The sequence below is a fragment of the Limanda limanda genome, chromosome 5, assembly GCF_963576545.1.
Source record: "Limanda limanda chromosome 5, fLimLim1.1, whole genome shotgun sequence".
Taxonomy (NCBI): Eukaryota; Metazoa; Chordata; class Actinopteri; order Pleuronectiformes; family Pleuronectidae; genus Limanda; species Limanda limanda.
This window is the reverse complement of record NC_083640.1, coordinates 10,325,809-10,342,783: the sequence shown is the minus strand read 5'-3', so window position 1 is coordinate 10,342,783 and position 16,975 is coordinate 10,325,809. Positions and strand designations below refer to the sequence as shown.

The window sequence follows — 16,975 nt, the reverse complement described above, 5'->3', positions numbered from 1 at the left end:
GTTTCAATCAATTATTTCAATTAAAACATCTTCCCCTTTTATAGAAAACACTAGTTGTTCTCAAATAGATGTCACAGAAGAAATGAATGAATCCTTTCTCAAACTAAATATACGACAGGGCAATGCCAGTATTTTTTAGATTTGACTCCTTATTGATATTTGTAATGATGAAGGGAATACCTCAATTTAGTGATGATGAATTTTGTAAAGACTCATCTTTACCATTCTCTCAGATCTCATGTTTTATATTGATATCGACAACAATAACAACATTTGATAAAATAGCTCTTCCTCAAAAATGTTGCTTTGCTTTACCTCTAGAAATAGGAGGGTTCCATATTATGGCTTTGAGGAGCAAATGTAAAAAGGTATAACTCAGATGGCAGCGAATACTCTTTTGGTCAAAAAGGCTATTAATATCAAGATATGTACTTCACTCGAAGCCAGCACAAGACACAGATGGCAAAAATACTGGTTCTGACAACACCATAAATTATCATGTCGTGGTAATGAAATAATTCACAAAAAAATAATTCTCAAAAAGAGATAAAAAAAGGGACACCTTGTTCTCTCCCTCTAGTATTTCCAATTGTTGGCTGTGCTCTCTGACTATTAAGACGTGTATGGTGCATGTGAGGCAAAGAATTTATATAAACATTATTATCAACTGGGAATGAGAAATAATATTGTACCAGTCAGCAGACACAGCAATCAGGCTTAAAGAAAATATCGACTGACAAATGCAAAGGCCAAAGGAAAGGTTCAGGAAAGCAGTGCCACGGAGAACACAGTGATCACAGAAACGAGCTTCCAAGGCCACGCTTTCCCTTTCCTGTAACAACCAGTTTTCACTGCTGAGCTTCCTGGCAAGTGTCCACTTATTTTCCAATTAATTTGGCCTCAGAGAGTCTTTTCTCAACTCATCTACATGGTTAAATGAACAGACCTCCTAGCATTTTTAGAGATAGTTTAAAAGTTCACACACCCTGCAACTACCAACTGTAAATCAATAGTTTTGTATTGTGAAAAATACGTTCTTTTACTCCATAAATGGTCATCGGCTAATGAAACTTTTCTGAGCAGATGCAACTGAAATCGCAGCTTAACAAACTCTTGCTATGTTTTTACACATTAAATCACAGAGTATTCCTTCTTTCAGATTACAGCTCGATCGTAACTAATATTTAAACAATGCATTGGGATTTGCCAGATTACATGTCCTCTAATGTGATCATCCTGTGGCAGACAGCTTCATGGAGTCAGCTCAAACAAATATATGTAGTCGATGAGGTGATGAGAAAAACAAAATGTTTAAATTTAATGTTTACCAAGAATAATTTGATGCTAGACACTGATTGTTATATTCTCTGGACAATTTGGACCAAAAATTATGATCTTGTGTGCTCCAGATTTGACACTTAGCTGGTGAGTGTGGACCTCTTTTTAATTACAGTATAGAGAATGTGGCCTCCCCTTTGAGAAAACTGTGTTTTTGTTGCTTTGTGTTAAGGACTGATGCTGAGCGAGTCGGAGACTCCACCAAACCATTTCCACGTCTAAATGAAGCCGTGTAATTACAATTTAGCTAACTCAATATTTCATCTGTCATCTCATCTGACTGTCTGTCACTTTTGTTCCGTGACATTTCTGTACTGGTCGGATAGATTTTGTAAGCGACCCAATTGTCCCCCCCTCCCCATCCCGCTCCGTCAATATAGTTTGGTGGTTGAACAACAATACAGGCTGTACCATGTTCTTCTGAATCCTTCTGTGTAAAGTGTGAATGCTATAGACAAATATCAGTGACTTGTTGATTTGAGCAACACCCCCCTCCCCCTGATAACGCTTCTCAAAGAGACGCATTAGTTTGTGTATTTTTAATGTTCTATTGTCCAAAAGTAGGCAGCTGAACGCTCTGAAATTGGAATTTGCCTCATCCTCGTTCTCTGCTGCGTGTTGGATGAGAGCCAGCATCAGCAGCCATCTTTGTGCCAAAGTGGGTTGCAGGGTTAGCTGATCAAAAACAATGCATGATGAGAGCTGCACAGGCGCAACAAATCGTACATGTGACCTCAGCCTGCTCGCAGTGGAAGGCAGCCTTGTGCTAATGTTTGTGTTTAACTGTTTGATTCAGCGTCCTGGGTGTTGGCCTCGGGCAGGGCAAACGGCTTGGGCTCATTCATGACCGTTTAATAATTAGAGGATTTAAAACAATAATAAAAAAAGACACAATTCATGCTTGAAGAGATTTCAATAATGTGTAGATATTACGGACTACTCATGTCATTTTATGGACTACAGTGTGGCTTCAGGGATTGTGTGTTCTTCTACAGTGACACTGGTATTCGGATGGAGTCAATACTCACTGTTTTCTGTTGTGTTGTGTTTCCTTTTCATTACAGTATATCCTCATGTTTGCATGTGCACGGAAAACGTTTTCCCAAGTGCTGCCCCCTCCAGATGCTGTGGGGTGGTGGTGCTCATTTCTTTATTATGCATGAAAAATAAAAAGTCACATCGGGTGAAATGGGATAACAACTACTCAAGACAGTCAACTGGAAACACACACTGGGATAACTGTTCTATTGGCTTTTTCTTTTCTTTTAATTTTTTGTTCTTAAAGAAAACAAGAGGTCTTGTTTAAAATGTTGTGGATGTCTTTAACCTATTTCATGTTTTTATTACCTTATAATAAGGTCCTTTTATGATGAGCTGAATATTGAAATGAATTTTACTATATCCTTGTGATGGGGAGGATGTGCTCCCCTGTTTACTTGGCACTTCGGTTTGTTGTAATGCAATTGTTTTGTTATTTCTATGTAAGTACTTGAATAAAGAAAAATATCACTTGCCTTCCGTCTGCTTGGGTCTTCCACTTGCACGCACCAACACACATATGAAACTGGTTAATATGAAATACATGAACAAACACATAATAACACCGCGGACATGATCATAACTTCTGTGGTTGAAGAATTAAAGTCCGGAGAGGAAGCTCGGGCAGCCTGGCACCGCACCGGACTTCCTGTTTACCCCCCCCGCCTGTTGACTGGGGCAAAGGGATGAGGTCCTCGGAAGAAAATATAACAACCAAGTGAAACCGGAGTTAAAGTTCACTCAAAATGAGCTGGTATGTATTCCCCTTGCTCTGTTATAGATGGAAAACTTCAGTTTCATAGAGAGTAAACTAATAATAATGACCGAGGAGCTGACGGCTCGCCAACCGGGCTCCGGCTATTTCCCGGAAGCGCTACACAAACAGTTAGCGCTAGCTTGTGTAACTCACGGCTAACGAGGACAACAAGTCGTATAGACTCACAAAGTCGTGAAGCAGCGTTTCAGGTGTCGATGCCTTGCACAAAGGCAGCGTAGGGTTTGTTTAATACCCGCTAGCAAAGCGACAGTTGTCACAAACTTCCACACACGAGTGTCCGGTACAGCCTGCTACAGTAGCTTAGCTAGTTAGCTGGTTAGTTGCTGAAACATAAGTGAGACAGAAGTCCATGAAAACAAGACCTAGACATTGTCCGAAGCTAAAGCTGATTGTGTGTATTGTTCGGATAAACTACTCGTTCTTTAAGCTTATCATGGGAACGTAATGCAGTTGTCAGCTGGGTCAGCAGTGAAGCCATTTAAAGGGAACTGAAGTTGTCTGTAGCTAACGTTAGCATGTTGTCAGCTTCATCTCTACCCTCAGGAGGATTGTTGTTACCACAGATATGAACACTTCTTTATATATATCTATGGTTGTTACCTGTGACTCTCCTGCGCACTCATTACCGATGAGATTACGTGTTGTTGTGCATGGTCTATTTATGTGGCGCACACTTGGGCACAATTGATGTTATTACCACGAGTGTAGTTAGCCAGATAACTTTGTTGGTATCCTGAACATGTTGACTGCTGCTAACGAAACTGGGTGTTTCAGGTATAAGTATCTACAATGTTGTTTTGGTAAAGTCGGCACCAGTCTGATAGTTGCTCGCTGGACTTCTTGTCTCACCATCGATGTGTTTGAAGTTACCTACTGGGATCTAGACAAGTGCTAACACAGTTGTGTGTGCAGCCCCAGTCTCTGGCATGTTTACAAGGAGGTGCCTTCGTCATCCATCAATAGAGCCCCACACTTCATAAGCATTGCAGTGGAAACTATTCGATGATTAATCTATTAGTCATCAATCTAAAGTAGTCAACCACAACACTGGTGAATGGTAGAGCCCATCCCATATATCAGGTGGTTGATAATATCTCCTTTATGAGCCTTACACTGACATAATGCTATCTGCGTTTCTTTCGCATTACATTTACATGACATTTTCTAAACTAAAGTTCTATACATGTGGTTGTAGTTGCGTTTTCTTTTCATTTGTAGTTATCTCTAATAAACTTTATGGTCAAAATGTAAACGCATCAAGCCTCAATTAGATTTCTTTGTCATAAGGGTTTGATAACGACATCTTAGGAGTCACTGAGCACATAATATGCTGATATATTCGGTATTTACTCCCTAATATCACTATCAGCATCTACCCACAAAGGTCAATATTGGTTTAACTCAAATGATTGTTATTAGTTTATCAAGTGAAAATGTCAAACTTATTCTCTTGCCAGTTATTCAAATATTACTATTTGGTGTTTTTCTTGACTGAGTAATGTATTGCACATCTAATGCACATCTTGTCTGGATTATATATATATATATATATATATATATATTTGTTCATTGGTCTGAAGGTTTGGACGACAGCTATGAATTTCCAGATGTCACCTTTTGTTGTCATCAGAGATTTTCATTTTCAGACAATATTTCATGAAGCTACAGTACAGTATACAGAAGAACAGTTTCTAACAGATCTTATAAGGAATATAAAGATGATAACCATGGCCACTTGCAGTCTCAAAACATTTAGCACCACTTTGCTTCAGTTTACAGGTTGAACAACAATTTGCTCAAATCAGCAGCGACGTGTAAATGAACCTCACTATGTTAAAAAGGCAGTGCACACAATGTAATCGAAAAGGTCTCGATAAGTGTGGCAGCTGCTGCTTGGTGTCACATGAGGCGTATTAAACACATATTTAAATCCATTCCATCAATCTCCAAGATATCTTTCACAAAAGCCACAGAACATCATGGAGTTCATTGAATGAAGACAAGTGGAGTAATTAGTTGGTCTCTTAACTAACCTACTAGATGAGTCTGCCGTCACTCGGACATCTTCCAGGGAGCTGGTGACCTTCCTGAAGAGTAAACAATAGCAAATTAGGCCGTGCTATAATTTTCAGGCAAATGGGAACAAGAAAAGAAAAAAAAACATTTAACCACTACAGAATTTGTTTAATGCATTGCGGATTCTTGACTCTTCTCTCTGACACGTTTATTTAAATACATGTCAAGATAGGCACACACAGCACACTACCAAAGTTATCTCTGGAGACAATAAAAACTTTAGTCAAGGGTGTCAGTGTTAACTTATGACTGACAGCTTTTTCTCATCTTAAGTCTCGTATAGTCTGTATGTATACTGTATATCTGTGTATTATATTCTTTACTTGAGTAGGCTGTATTGTGACTTTTGCAACATGTTGTTGCATGTTTCCAGGGCAATATTTGTTTTCTGTTACTGGGATACATTTGCCCATCCGGCTCAGCAAGGTGTGTAATCTGTTGTATGTGTCAGAAAGGTTGTGGCAAGTTTCCTTTTCTTTCATAGAAAGTGTAAAGCTGAACACAGGCAAAGAAAAATTGCTGTTATGACCGTAACCATTTGATATATCACTCTGCTCATTTTATGCTTTTGAGCTATGGAGGTGATAACCATGATCGTTGTGTCTTCTTCTTAGGAGAGCATGTTTTGGATTCCATGGTATTAGTATGAATTCAGCTATTGCTAATGTTACTTTTAAGAAGAATGGGAAACTTTGTCCGAGTAGTCTTCAATTGTGAGTGGCTGTTGATTTTAAAATGAGCTTTCTTTAAATTCAGTGCTTGTTTCTCACAATGCACAAATGTATGTTCAATTCTTCAGTATGCCCGTGACGTGCGTGCACATTTAATTGCTTTTTAATACACATCCTTAGTGTCATTTTTAGGGATGACACTAATCAAGATTGCGTCACTCAGTTCAGTCAGAGAGTCAATGGCTGGCAAGCGACGCTGCAACCAGCACGCACGCCAAACACAAGGTCAAGAGTGGGGGCTCTCGACAAGTCAAAGGGTCTTTTATGGTCTGTGCTGACTGATGCATTCCAGTAGGGCCTGCACACTTGCCTCTGTGACGTGAGAGGTTTGACTTTGGGGTCATCATCAGAACAATTCCACTTCCTAATATCTTCAAGCAGCCTTCTGTGCTCCGTGGAATATCTAAGGTCGAATGATGCACTATCCCTCTAATGGCATACACATTTGCAGTTTTAGTGAAAAGCCATTGGTTCTTCCAGTCAGTGCAGGATAGAGAAGACTGTTAGGTCTTTGTTCATGCCTACGTGCTGATTTGACGGCTGTGACGTGTAGCCTATTACAGCAAAGATCAGATAGCTCTGTAAATGAGTTGATAGTGACAGCAAATGTGTAACAAAGCAGTGTTAGATGCATCTGGGCCAGGAAATGGACAATGACTGAAAAATGTCAACAACAGGTTACCTTTGATAAGTCACTGCAATTTCCTAAAGCTAACATATTTACAAATATCTCAAGTTACTGGCTCACTTTTATTTGTTGGAAATAATGAATATTGGTAAATGAATCCTCGAAAGACTGTTACATGTAGTGATATTACACTGACTATATTTATCAAATTGTCTAACATATTCAACACAATATACCAAGCCAATGTTCAGCTGATCTACCCACGCCTGCCATCAGTAGGCTTACATTGGTTTGCAGTAAAAATTGGACTTCAATTTGCATAAAACACAAGTTTTCTTTCTTTATCGGTCTTGTGGCCAGGCCTCTGCCATGATAAACACTAGTTCTTGGTTCACAGGAACTGACTTCCCAATGTTTCTAAATCTGACAGCCCCTACAGAAATATTGCTGTGTGAAGAAACAGTAGGAATGATTCTCACAGTGACTACCATCCTCCCTCTTTCTAGTTCTCTCCCTCTGGTTGCCTGTTACATTTTCCCTCTCCTTCCCTGAAGCACACTTCACGCGGTGTGTTTGCCAGTTCTCATGGGCAGTTGAAGAGAATGACCACTTTACTTTGGCTCTTTGTAGAAGTGGATATAATCTAAATCTGTAAAATTAAGAGCTCTCCTACGTATTTTTTTTAAACGCAAATGTATCATTTGGTCTTTTTAAGGGAAAACCCGCACTAATATAGTTAAACTTGGACAGACTCTCTGAATGTCCCAGAGACATTCACAGAGAAACAAATCGTGTCATGGTACGCTCTGCCAAGATGTAGCTAAAGAGAACATTGAAAGCAAACAGTTATATAAAACATTTAAATATATGTTTCATAATACATTGGCGGCTATTTGGAACATTCCAGTGTTTGTACTTTACTCTTCCATTGGGTTCTTTGCTGTGGATGTTGTGAGTTTCTCCCTGACACACCCACCAATGGAGAGCAACATCAAGAAGCTGTTGCCTTGTATTGTTGATAGAAAAACACCAAAAAATCCAAAAAGCAAAATCACTTTGACTGCTTCTGTAATGCTGCAACAGACCAAAGTCACAAAGTAACAGTGTACTCAGTTGTTGTTGAATATAAACTCATGAGCTGTGTTGTAGCATTGTTAAGCTGCTAAGTGGCCTAATTTTCAAGAGATTTCTATAACGGTCCTGTAAATTTCAATTATAGATGTTTATTGTTGCAGTGGACACATACACTGCTGTTGCATTTTTATTTGTTAGTTTATCTTTATTCATTCAGCAGTATTTAATGAGATCAAAATCTACTTTACATGAATTCTTTAATGACCCTCAAAGTAACGAGTGTCTTCGTTTTCTTTTGTAGTTCATTCTAGTATTATTGTATATAGTACCTAATATGGCCTTGATTCTCACACAAACACACATACATTTATTTATATATATATATATATATATATATATATATATATATATATATATATATATATATATTTATTTACTATTTATTTTTTCTCCATTACCAATCTAGGACTCAATACTTTTCATAATTAAATCTTATGATGATAACTTCTCTAACCCTTTACTGTAGCTTTAAGAGAGTATAACTCAGGGTGTTTACATTCTAAAAACTATCTATAAATTGATGCTGCTGTTGTGTTTTGGAAAAGCAATCCCCTACAATTACTAATACAAATAACGTACGTAGTAAGGTATTCAGGATGATGTTATAGTGCACAGATCAGGTAATCACAGAAAGGTGAGTCACATTAGATAGAGCTGGGAGGTTCTGAGGTTATTTTCCGTGTTGGCTCACCCAGATGATGACACAGTGGGTGAAACTACTTTCCTGAGCCAAAAGCAACTATACATGCTCAGGCATTGGTAACTGGGTCACATTCAGATGGCTAAACTTTGTATTCAAATCTTCATTAAAAGTCAGGTCAAGACCATTAATACTTATACAACCTCAAGCACAAAGCCATAAAATACAAGAGACAAATTTGATACATGAGGTGCTAGTGACACCGGTGTTATTTTAACTAGATTAATCCTGCTGTTATTTGACCATGTTGAGTTTTGTGATTGAGTTGCATCAAAAGGATCTTCCTCACACATCAGTAGCATTCCCGGGTTGCACAACGAGGCCCTACATCACACCCTCTCTTTTCCATCTCATTATTCTACACACCTTTCTTTTGACGCAGCTGCTGCCTCACCCTGCCTGTCAGCAGCAACTGTCCATCATAAAGCTTAGATTTCAGGCCATTAGTGTCACATCAATAACAACCTACAGCCAAGCACATTGGCAAGGCAGTGTTTTCTGTCTCATGTATTCTCAAGGCACTGTGATGCTCGGTAGCAACTTATTAAGGCACAGGCTTGGGTTTGAAATGGGGATAAAAGATTATGTTTTAACTAAGAAGGAGCCGGTTCCCTTTTCTGTTACCAAAACTATAGTTTCGATTTGTCGCTTTTTCTTTCAAGAGTGAAGAAAAGTTTGTATTTCAATCTGAAAAATAGGCCCAACTACCCCAGTTACACTACACCTCATGACATGTTTTGATGTTGATCTTTTACAGTAAAGTCAGTGTCCTGGTTGTACCTTTTTTATATACAATATATTGTGTTGTCTGCCTGCCACTCTGAATTAGGTTGACTATTTTCTTGATATGCAGTACAGCAAGTGCATCTGTGTTTGTTTGCCAGCCAGGTTCATGCAGTAAAGCCACATAGAGAAGCACTAACAAAGTCTTCCGTTTAGTGATATGTGCTTGCACTGGGAGCCAGATGATGACAGTGATTAACAGTTTCAGATTGTCTGTGACCTTAAGACTTGCGGTCATATACCTGATGACAATCTAAGCATTCAGTAATTTCACCCTTTAGGTAGACATTTGCCACATGTTAATGTTGCATGTCTTTTTTTGCCATTTCAGGATTCCCTTTAAGATTGGACAGCCGAAGAAGCAGATTCTCTCTAAAACTGTAAGTCACAAATGTACACTAAATTGCCTTATCACTCACAACGATGTCGTAGAGACACAGACCTGAATGCAGGCAAATGTCCTTGGCAAAGTTCACCAACGTTAAACTCGTTGTGAAGCCAGGCTGCATTTGCATGTGTCTGACCGTGGCCATAAGAGTGAAAGAGAGAGTATTGTGTGAGAGTGGACTGCAGCTGAAACTATGAGGTCTAACTTTTTTGCATGAAGGGTAACAACTTAATAGACAATATCGCGAGCGAGCATTTGGCAAATAGCATTGCAAATAATGCTGCACACATATAAACAGCAACGGAGCAAAACACAAAGTTAGAGATCATTTATGTTATTAGAAGAAAAAAAAAAAGGTTCATTATGAAACTATTATAGTATGGCGGGCTGCCGCAGTCTAGATAACCAATGGGAAACTATATAAATCAAACATTTGTAAAGAGCTGCTTTGGTTAAGGGTAAGTTATAGTTAAGTTTAACAAATTGTATATACAACATGAATAGCATTCTGAATAAAGTCATCAGAGTCCCACAGCCAAAAGACTTATTGGATGCCAGTTTGTCTGAGCCATTCAGGAGGGCAGAGGTGGTTACCTTGAAGTAACAGTGAGTGGGTGTTCTCCTTGCTGGAAAAACCACTTCCACTCTAATGGGTCTGTGGCCCGGCAGGCACTGTCAGACTGGGTTTCCAGCTTCCTGTGCCATCCTAAGCAAAAACCAGGGAGTGGGCTAGAGGCTGCCCAGTAAGATGATCACCTAGTGACAAAGTGTCAACTGCCTCCCTCAGTGTTTTGGCCTCTGTGTTTACATCCAGGAGCCCACAGAACCACAAGAAAGACGCCCCTGAGGTCTCTGTAACCCACGTGACATGTTTTAGAGACATAGCTGGACAAGCGGTCAAAGCCCTTGTTCACCCTGGAGCTTGATTTATTTCACCTGTAGTTCAACCACTGGAACTCATCTTCAGTCATAGGTTTGCATAAGTCCCAGAGAAAGAACAAGACCCAGGGACTTTTCAAGTAAAGATTGAAGATAGTTAAGTTTTCAATCTCAAGCCTCAAGTCAGCATCAACTAGGTAATCATAAACCTGCAAAGGTTGTTGCAGGTTAAGTGGTACATTTCAAACTATGTGATAACTTTTTATCCTTTTCATTTATCTTAATATTCTTCAGATAATGTGGAAGTATAAAGAGGATTTCTTTCCCTCCAAAATTATTCAACGATTAACCTCTTGCATATTGTATGTCCTCAAGGTCTGTGGTCAGTAAATGGCTCTGTGATTATAGTGTGTGCATGTCTCATGATAAATAATCTTCTTAAAAAAATTACACTTTTGTGAAATAATTCAAATGGTTATTGTTCTTTTTTTTGTAGGTCGAAAGAGACTTTGAGCGTGAATATGACAAACTCCAAAAGTAAGTTCGTATTTTGTCGATGTTGATTACTACTATTAGTATTACAGCTTTTATAATTAACTGATGTTTTTTGTGTGTGTTGCAATATGTGTTCGGTAAAACTGTATTTTGTTGCCTTCACTTTGGAGAAGAGGTGATCACTGTGCCCACATAATGCACACTCATATTCCTCCCAGAGGCCTCCTTGTGCCAATATGAAAAAAAATCTTCAACGTTTAATTTAAAATGAAACAAGAGTAATATTCTAATGAGAAGCGATTTTAAAGAAAGTTAAATTTGCAGCATAATGGCTTTCTATATTTTCTATTATAATGGTATTCATCAGCCTGCTGCTGTATCCAATGTGGGATTGGCCCACTTTCCTTTGTTAATCTTAATACAATTGTATTATTGATATTAGGAACTAAAGCATCCAAATGTCTTAGACCACTTATCTATTCAGGTGATTGTGAAACTGGTCTCAGAAAAAGTAAGAAATGTACACCATGCACACTGCAATGAAGATAATGGAAACATATTGGTAGTTTACAAAGCACCAAGATCATCACGCACAACATGTACAGTACAGTTTCTTGGTCCCACACAATTTGCCAATCCCTGCTGTGTTTAGTCACTTTTTTCCCTTTAACATTAAACTGTGAAAGAGATTTAACTGTGAAATTTCAAACTGAGTAAGATAGTTTACTTTGCATGTGATGGTCCTTTTATCCTCTGATAAATCTAGGCTTCAGCTCAACATTATAATGATATGAAAGTTTGCCTGTAGTTCAATAAAGTTCAAGTATTTCATCAGTTTGTACACACATAGACATCCTCAGGGCTCTTTCACCCATTAACAGGTAATACTTAACTAGTCGTAAAATGATTGAGCTACATTTTCTATGAAACAAAGGCGAGAGGGGTTCCGGGCACTTATGAATCCAAGGCCTAAAAACACCCAGGCCTTCCCTTACTGTTGAGGCAGAGGTTCTTGAAACTCCCTGAGGGGCCCTGCAGAATGAGTGGGAGCACCATTTCCCTCTCAGGTTTTGTTGAGTAGGAGGGCCCTTTATCAGCAAGGTGTGGTGCCAATACATCTTATAGATGAGTCAGAGCGGCAGGCATGTAGAGACATTTAAGTTTCCACCCTAGAGATCCATATCCACATGTAATGGTCTAGCTGTGGCTTAGATATTCTTGGGAGGCCTAAACCACGACATCTCCACCTCTCCTAAGACAATTAGTGTAATATGACCTGTGACATAGTAGTAATGATAACAATTAATTGAATCTAAAACTATTTTTATAGACATAATATGCTCAGCAGCACATTTACAGAATATAGCTATAAAGCATGCTTAAGCATTTTGATCAGAAATGTGATGTGTTTTTGTTATTAATGTATTCATAAAAATAATTATGTTGTAAAATCAATTACAAAACAAAAACATGCAATTAACACGTGACAGCCTCAATCCTTATTTAGCAGGTTGAGTGCTTACTGGCTCAATGACCATACCTATTAATTGGGGTATCCAACCAACTTATCAAGAAGGGTTGTTGAAGTGAGGAAAAGTCATTTAGGATTAATTATTCAGTTTTCTGAACATTTGCCAGGTTGAATTGCTCGTGTAAATATTGCAGTGGCCTGAATAAATGAAGTAATGTAAATAGGCTTCTTAAAAGGCTATAATCTTGTGGTTTTGATTCACTTGGAAGTTTGATTCCTGAGTTTGCTTTGCCTTGGTTGAGAAATCCACTCACCAGATATTACTCAAAAGAAAAAGACTGGTGACAGCAGTCAAACATTGTTGACTGCTTCTTCATTATCTAGTGTCATACAAAGGGTTTGTGTGTGAAAGTCATAAAATGCAGTAGTAGGTGATGTGGACAGGTGATTGTAGCTGCACATGCCCAACAAGGAAGGAGCAGCAGCTGTTCCACCAGGCCGCTCTATTAGCACCTCCTGGAGAGACTCCAGGCTCATCGGTACAAATCCAGATTGCCTTCTTCGCTCCGGTGCTGACAGAGTAGGAAAGATGCCACAGCATTGTGTGACACTTTGTAAAGTGGGAGTCACTACCTGGAACATGGGTGTCACATGCAACAACAATCTCTTTAAGAACACACCATGAGTGTACAGATGTTGGTCTCGTAGCAGGCTAGTTTGTTAACATGATGAGATGCTTTCACCCACTATCCTTTAAAACTGGATCTCCATGACTGGCAGGCATTTGCAGTAATATTGTTAATTTTACTCCTCTCATATTTGCCTCCTATGTTACAGTGTTAATTGTGTCAGCCAATTTGCAAAACGCTATTTTAGTTTCGGTTGGTTTTACACGATGCCCTCGATTAATTTCACGGGCATTCAGAGTCCCATTCAAAGCAAAGTGTAGTTATATATTATTTCTAAACTATTACTGTTTGCCACCATCAAAAAGACAGAAATTATACAGTCACTTATTGTTATTTCTAGATGTTGTCTAGAAGCATTTTTAGAATCGTCTTTATGTTTAGCTTTTAAAAGCTCTTTCTAAATAAAACAGAAAAAAACAGTTTTGACCTCCTCACGGTGCATGGATTTTCCTGGTCTACATGCACACTGATAATGCATTTTTCTTGGCAACTTATAATATATCATAAAAACAAGAAGCAATCTTAATTACAATATTAGACATTGACTAAATCCTGCCTGAAATATTGCTGATAATGTTGACTATAATGTGAGTAGCATTCGCTGCAATTAGAAATGCCTATATCTGAATATCTGAAATGTTAACATACATTTTGAATACATTAGAGGACGGGTGTTTCGGTGTATGAAAACCAGTTACATCTAATAGATGAGAGGGATACAGCAAGTTACTGTGGAGATTGTTCTGACAGAATGTTTTCTTTTTCGCGTGGCGAGAACAATAAGAGATGAAGTTACATCATTTATTGCAAATTACATTTTTGGAACCACCTCCATGTGGTGTGTTGCAATTCAGTATTAAATCCTGAAAAAAACATTGAGGCAAACTAAAGCGTGTAGAGGACAAATTATAAGAACATTTTAATGATATGTATTTACCCTTTATTTGTCTCGTTTTATTTTGATATCTTTGATTTTTTACCCTATTTACACTTTATTATGGAAACAAACATGTAAATTAAAATGACAACAGATCACAATCTAATTTGTCTGTGTATATATATATATGTTTATGTCCTATCAATAAGAAAATATCATTTAAAAAGAGTTTGGGTTTCATTCTTTGTTTGCCCCACTCTGTGAGATAAACAGTGTTAACAGTCAATGTCAGTGCAGAAATGCCAAAACTTTGTATTTAGAAGCAACCTGCTTCCATTTTTGTATTTCAGCTCCCAAACAGCCATATGTGTGTGACTGGTGTGTTTACATTTTATGACCTTTGGACACAGCGTCCCCACCAGAGACCTGACGTTACACAGCTATTGTCTATCTAGTTAATATAATCCCTCAAAGCAATGATACAAATGAAACCCCATCACATTCCCTTTTTTCATCAAACCAGGAGAAGTGATATGAAAGCAGTCTCAGGGGAGATTCTAAACCCTTCATTTGCCGTAATTGATATAATGAATGGCATGTGTTTTCAGCCTCCATAGTTTGGTAATTGCCATTTTTAACACCCATCAATGGAATGTGTGCAGGGGAATGATTGAATACAATAATGCTTCTGAACGCAAATGTAGTTGACAGCAACAAGAACGATTCCCTGTGTTGTTAATAAGCTAACAGATGTTATAATAACATTTTATATGGAATCAATGAAATGTGTAATTCCTTCTTGAACATTTTTATACACTCATTTCCTTTTCTGGGTTTTTGATCCGGTGCTTTCTATGTCAATGTAGCTTTAGTGAATAAAATAAAATAATGAAATATATATATATATATATATATATATATATATATATATATATATATATGTTTGTATATTATGATATGGAGTGGACTTGATGTACTTTTTTCACAATTTTTCCTATTCTACGTCTGACATTGCTGTTGTTTTTCAAATGTATTTCACTTCATGTTTCCCATTGTTGTCAGGACCACTGGTGCTTTATTATCACAGCAGAAGCTTTGCTGATCATCTCTCCTCTTCTTGTCCTACAGGCTGGAGGATCAGACGAAAAAGCTTCACAAGGACATGAAGAAAAGCACTGAGGCTGATTTAGGTGTGTTCTGCACCCAACCTGTGTGTTACCGCCTGGTGTGCAATTGATCTCCACTTGTTCACCGACATACTTGATGTTGCTTGGCAGGTTTTTTTTCATGGCTAGAAAGGCGCCTGGTTGTCTTGGTTTGTTTGGTGGTGCGTCAGCTCTCCAACTTGACAAATGAGAGCTCAGGCCTCCGCCTTAATAATTTGTATAGGTTTTTATAGGTTATCACTTTGTGCAGGTTTTGGATTCACGAGTGGATCTTTTTGTGCAGTGTTCGGTTAGGACTTGATTTGTCTTCCATCTCTGCCTTCATTTATTCATACATTTGTCTGCCACAAAAACCATGTTTACTTTTTATCTGCTTATTTGTTGGTTTTGGAGTTGTATATTTGGGAAGTAGCAGTACACATGCCCTGCGGTTAGTCGTCAGTTGTGAGGGTGGAGGAGTGGAGACGGATGGAGGAGAGAGAGGCTTCTTCATTTCCTCTCCTTTGTGCTCGGGAATATGGATGTTTGCATCATCAAAGTGTCGTAGCTGTCAAGCCCTCATTATCGTTAATGGATTCCATCTGTCGAACAGGTCCCGTCTCCACCAACTGCTACCAAACAAAGAGCTGGACCTACTCTGCATGTCAGCACTACATTAAATACACTGCTTTCTATATCGGACAGCATTTATCAAGTCAGAACTATTGAACCCACTGAAAATGAGCTGTAGACGGACCATAATATATGTTAAAGGCTGTTCCTGTTCACAGTTTCAGTCAGGCTTACTAAGAAAGCGGCTGATATAATTGCTTTTCATGCTAATAAAATTGTTTCATCTGTTTCAGGCATAGATGATAACATGTGACATAATTTCACTTATTTACACATTTCTACAAATAATAAAATCATTACCCTGGGGTCAATTTTTGATTTTCATAAATTTATAACCAACATGTCTCTCAATCATATCAGGCAAAGGTCAAATCAAGCAATTTGTTACTTGTCAAAAAAGCGATGCAGAAACATGACACCCCAATAATTGATCGGTTGAAAATTGGTCTTGAGAGAATCCACAGAGTGTGAAAAGAGACCAGTGAATGTTCCAGATCCCCAGGAAGCTCATTTTCACCACAGCCTCTCCTGTCGACTTGTGTTTCCGCCAGTGCAGCTCATTTATTGTGACAGTGAAGCCATAATCTGATATATGCTCTGTGTCTAAACAAAGTGGCAAGAGTGCAGATTAACAGTAATTGGTGCTGTCAGTGTAGAAACGCTGTAAAGATTCTTGGGGCTCTGGTGAATATTCAACACGGCAGGCAGCCCCACTACCCCCTCAAGTTTTTTACAATGGGGGCTGCACTGTGCCATTTTACTTTTTGCTCACTTTTGAAAAGCCTACCACAAGCAAATGCACATACTGATGAAACGTTTAAAGCCTTAGTGTAATCCACAAAAGTGACCCCCCGCGGTTTGAGAAAAATGTAAAAAAAAATGCCTTTAAATTTGATTTATCAAAAAAACCTGTGCTGTAATCTACGTGATGGCCGTTTCACAAAGCTATTTAACAAAGTTTTAACAGTGTTCTCTGCTTTGTATGTTTCTACCAGCCATGTCCAAAGCAGCAGTGAAGATCTCTGCAGACCTGCTGAGTAACCCGCTGTGTGAGCAGGACCAGGCCTTCCTGGAATCCATGAAGGTTTTAGATACGGCCATGAGGAGGATGGACTCCTTCAACCAGGAAAAGGTCAGACTCATTCAAACAGTTTTTATAAACTACCTGGGAAACTGAAAAGTCCAAAAAAGA

At 38.5% G+C, this 16,975-nt stretch overlaps 1 protein-coding gene across 1 annotated transcript in view; it reads left to right on the top strand.

Annotated features, from left to right (window-relative positions):
- The first annotated feature begins 3,043 nt into the window (after positions 1–3,043).
- bin3 (bridging integrator 3) overlaps positions 3,044–16,975 on the top strand; it is a 28,973-nt gene continuing 15,041 nt past the window's right edge. The window contains exons 1-5 of the mRNA XM_061071271.1: positions 3,044–3,130; positions 9,538–9,586; positions 10,970–11,010; positions 15,134–15,195; positions 16,779–16,915. Of these exons, the coding sequence (XP_060927254.1) occupies positions 3,123–3,130; positions 9,538–9,586; positions 10,970–11,010; positions 15,134–15,195; positions 16,779–16,915 (297 nt within the window). The 5' untranslated portion in view covers positions 3,044–3,122. The remainder of the gene's footprint in view (positions 3,131–9,537; positions 9,587–10,969; positions 11,011–15,133; positions 15,196–16,778; positions 16,916–16,975) is intronic.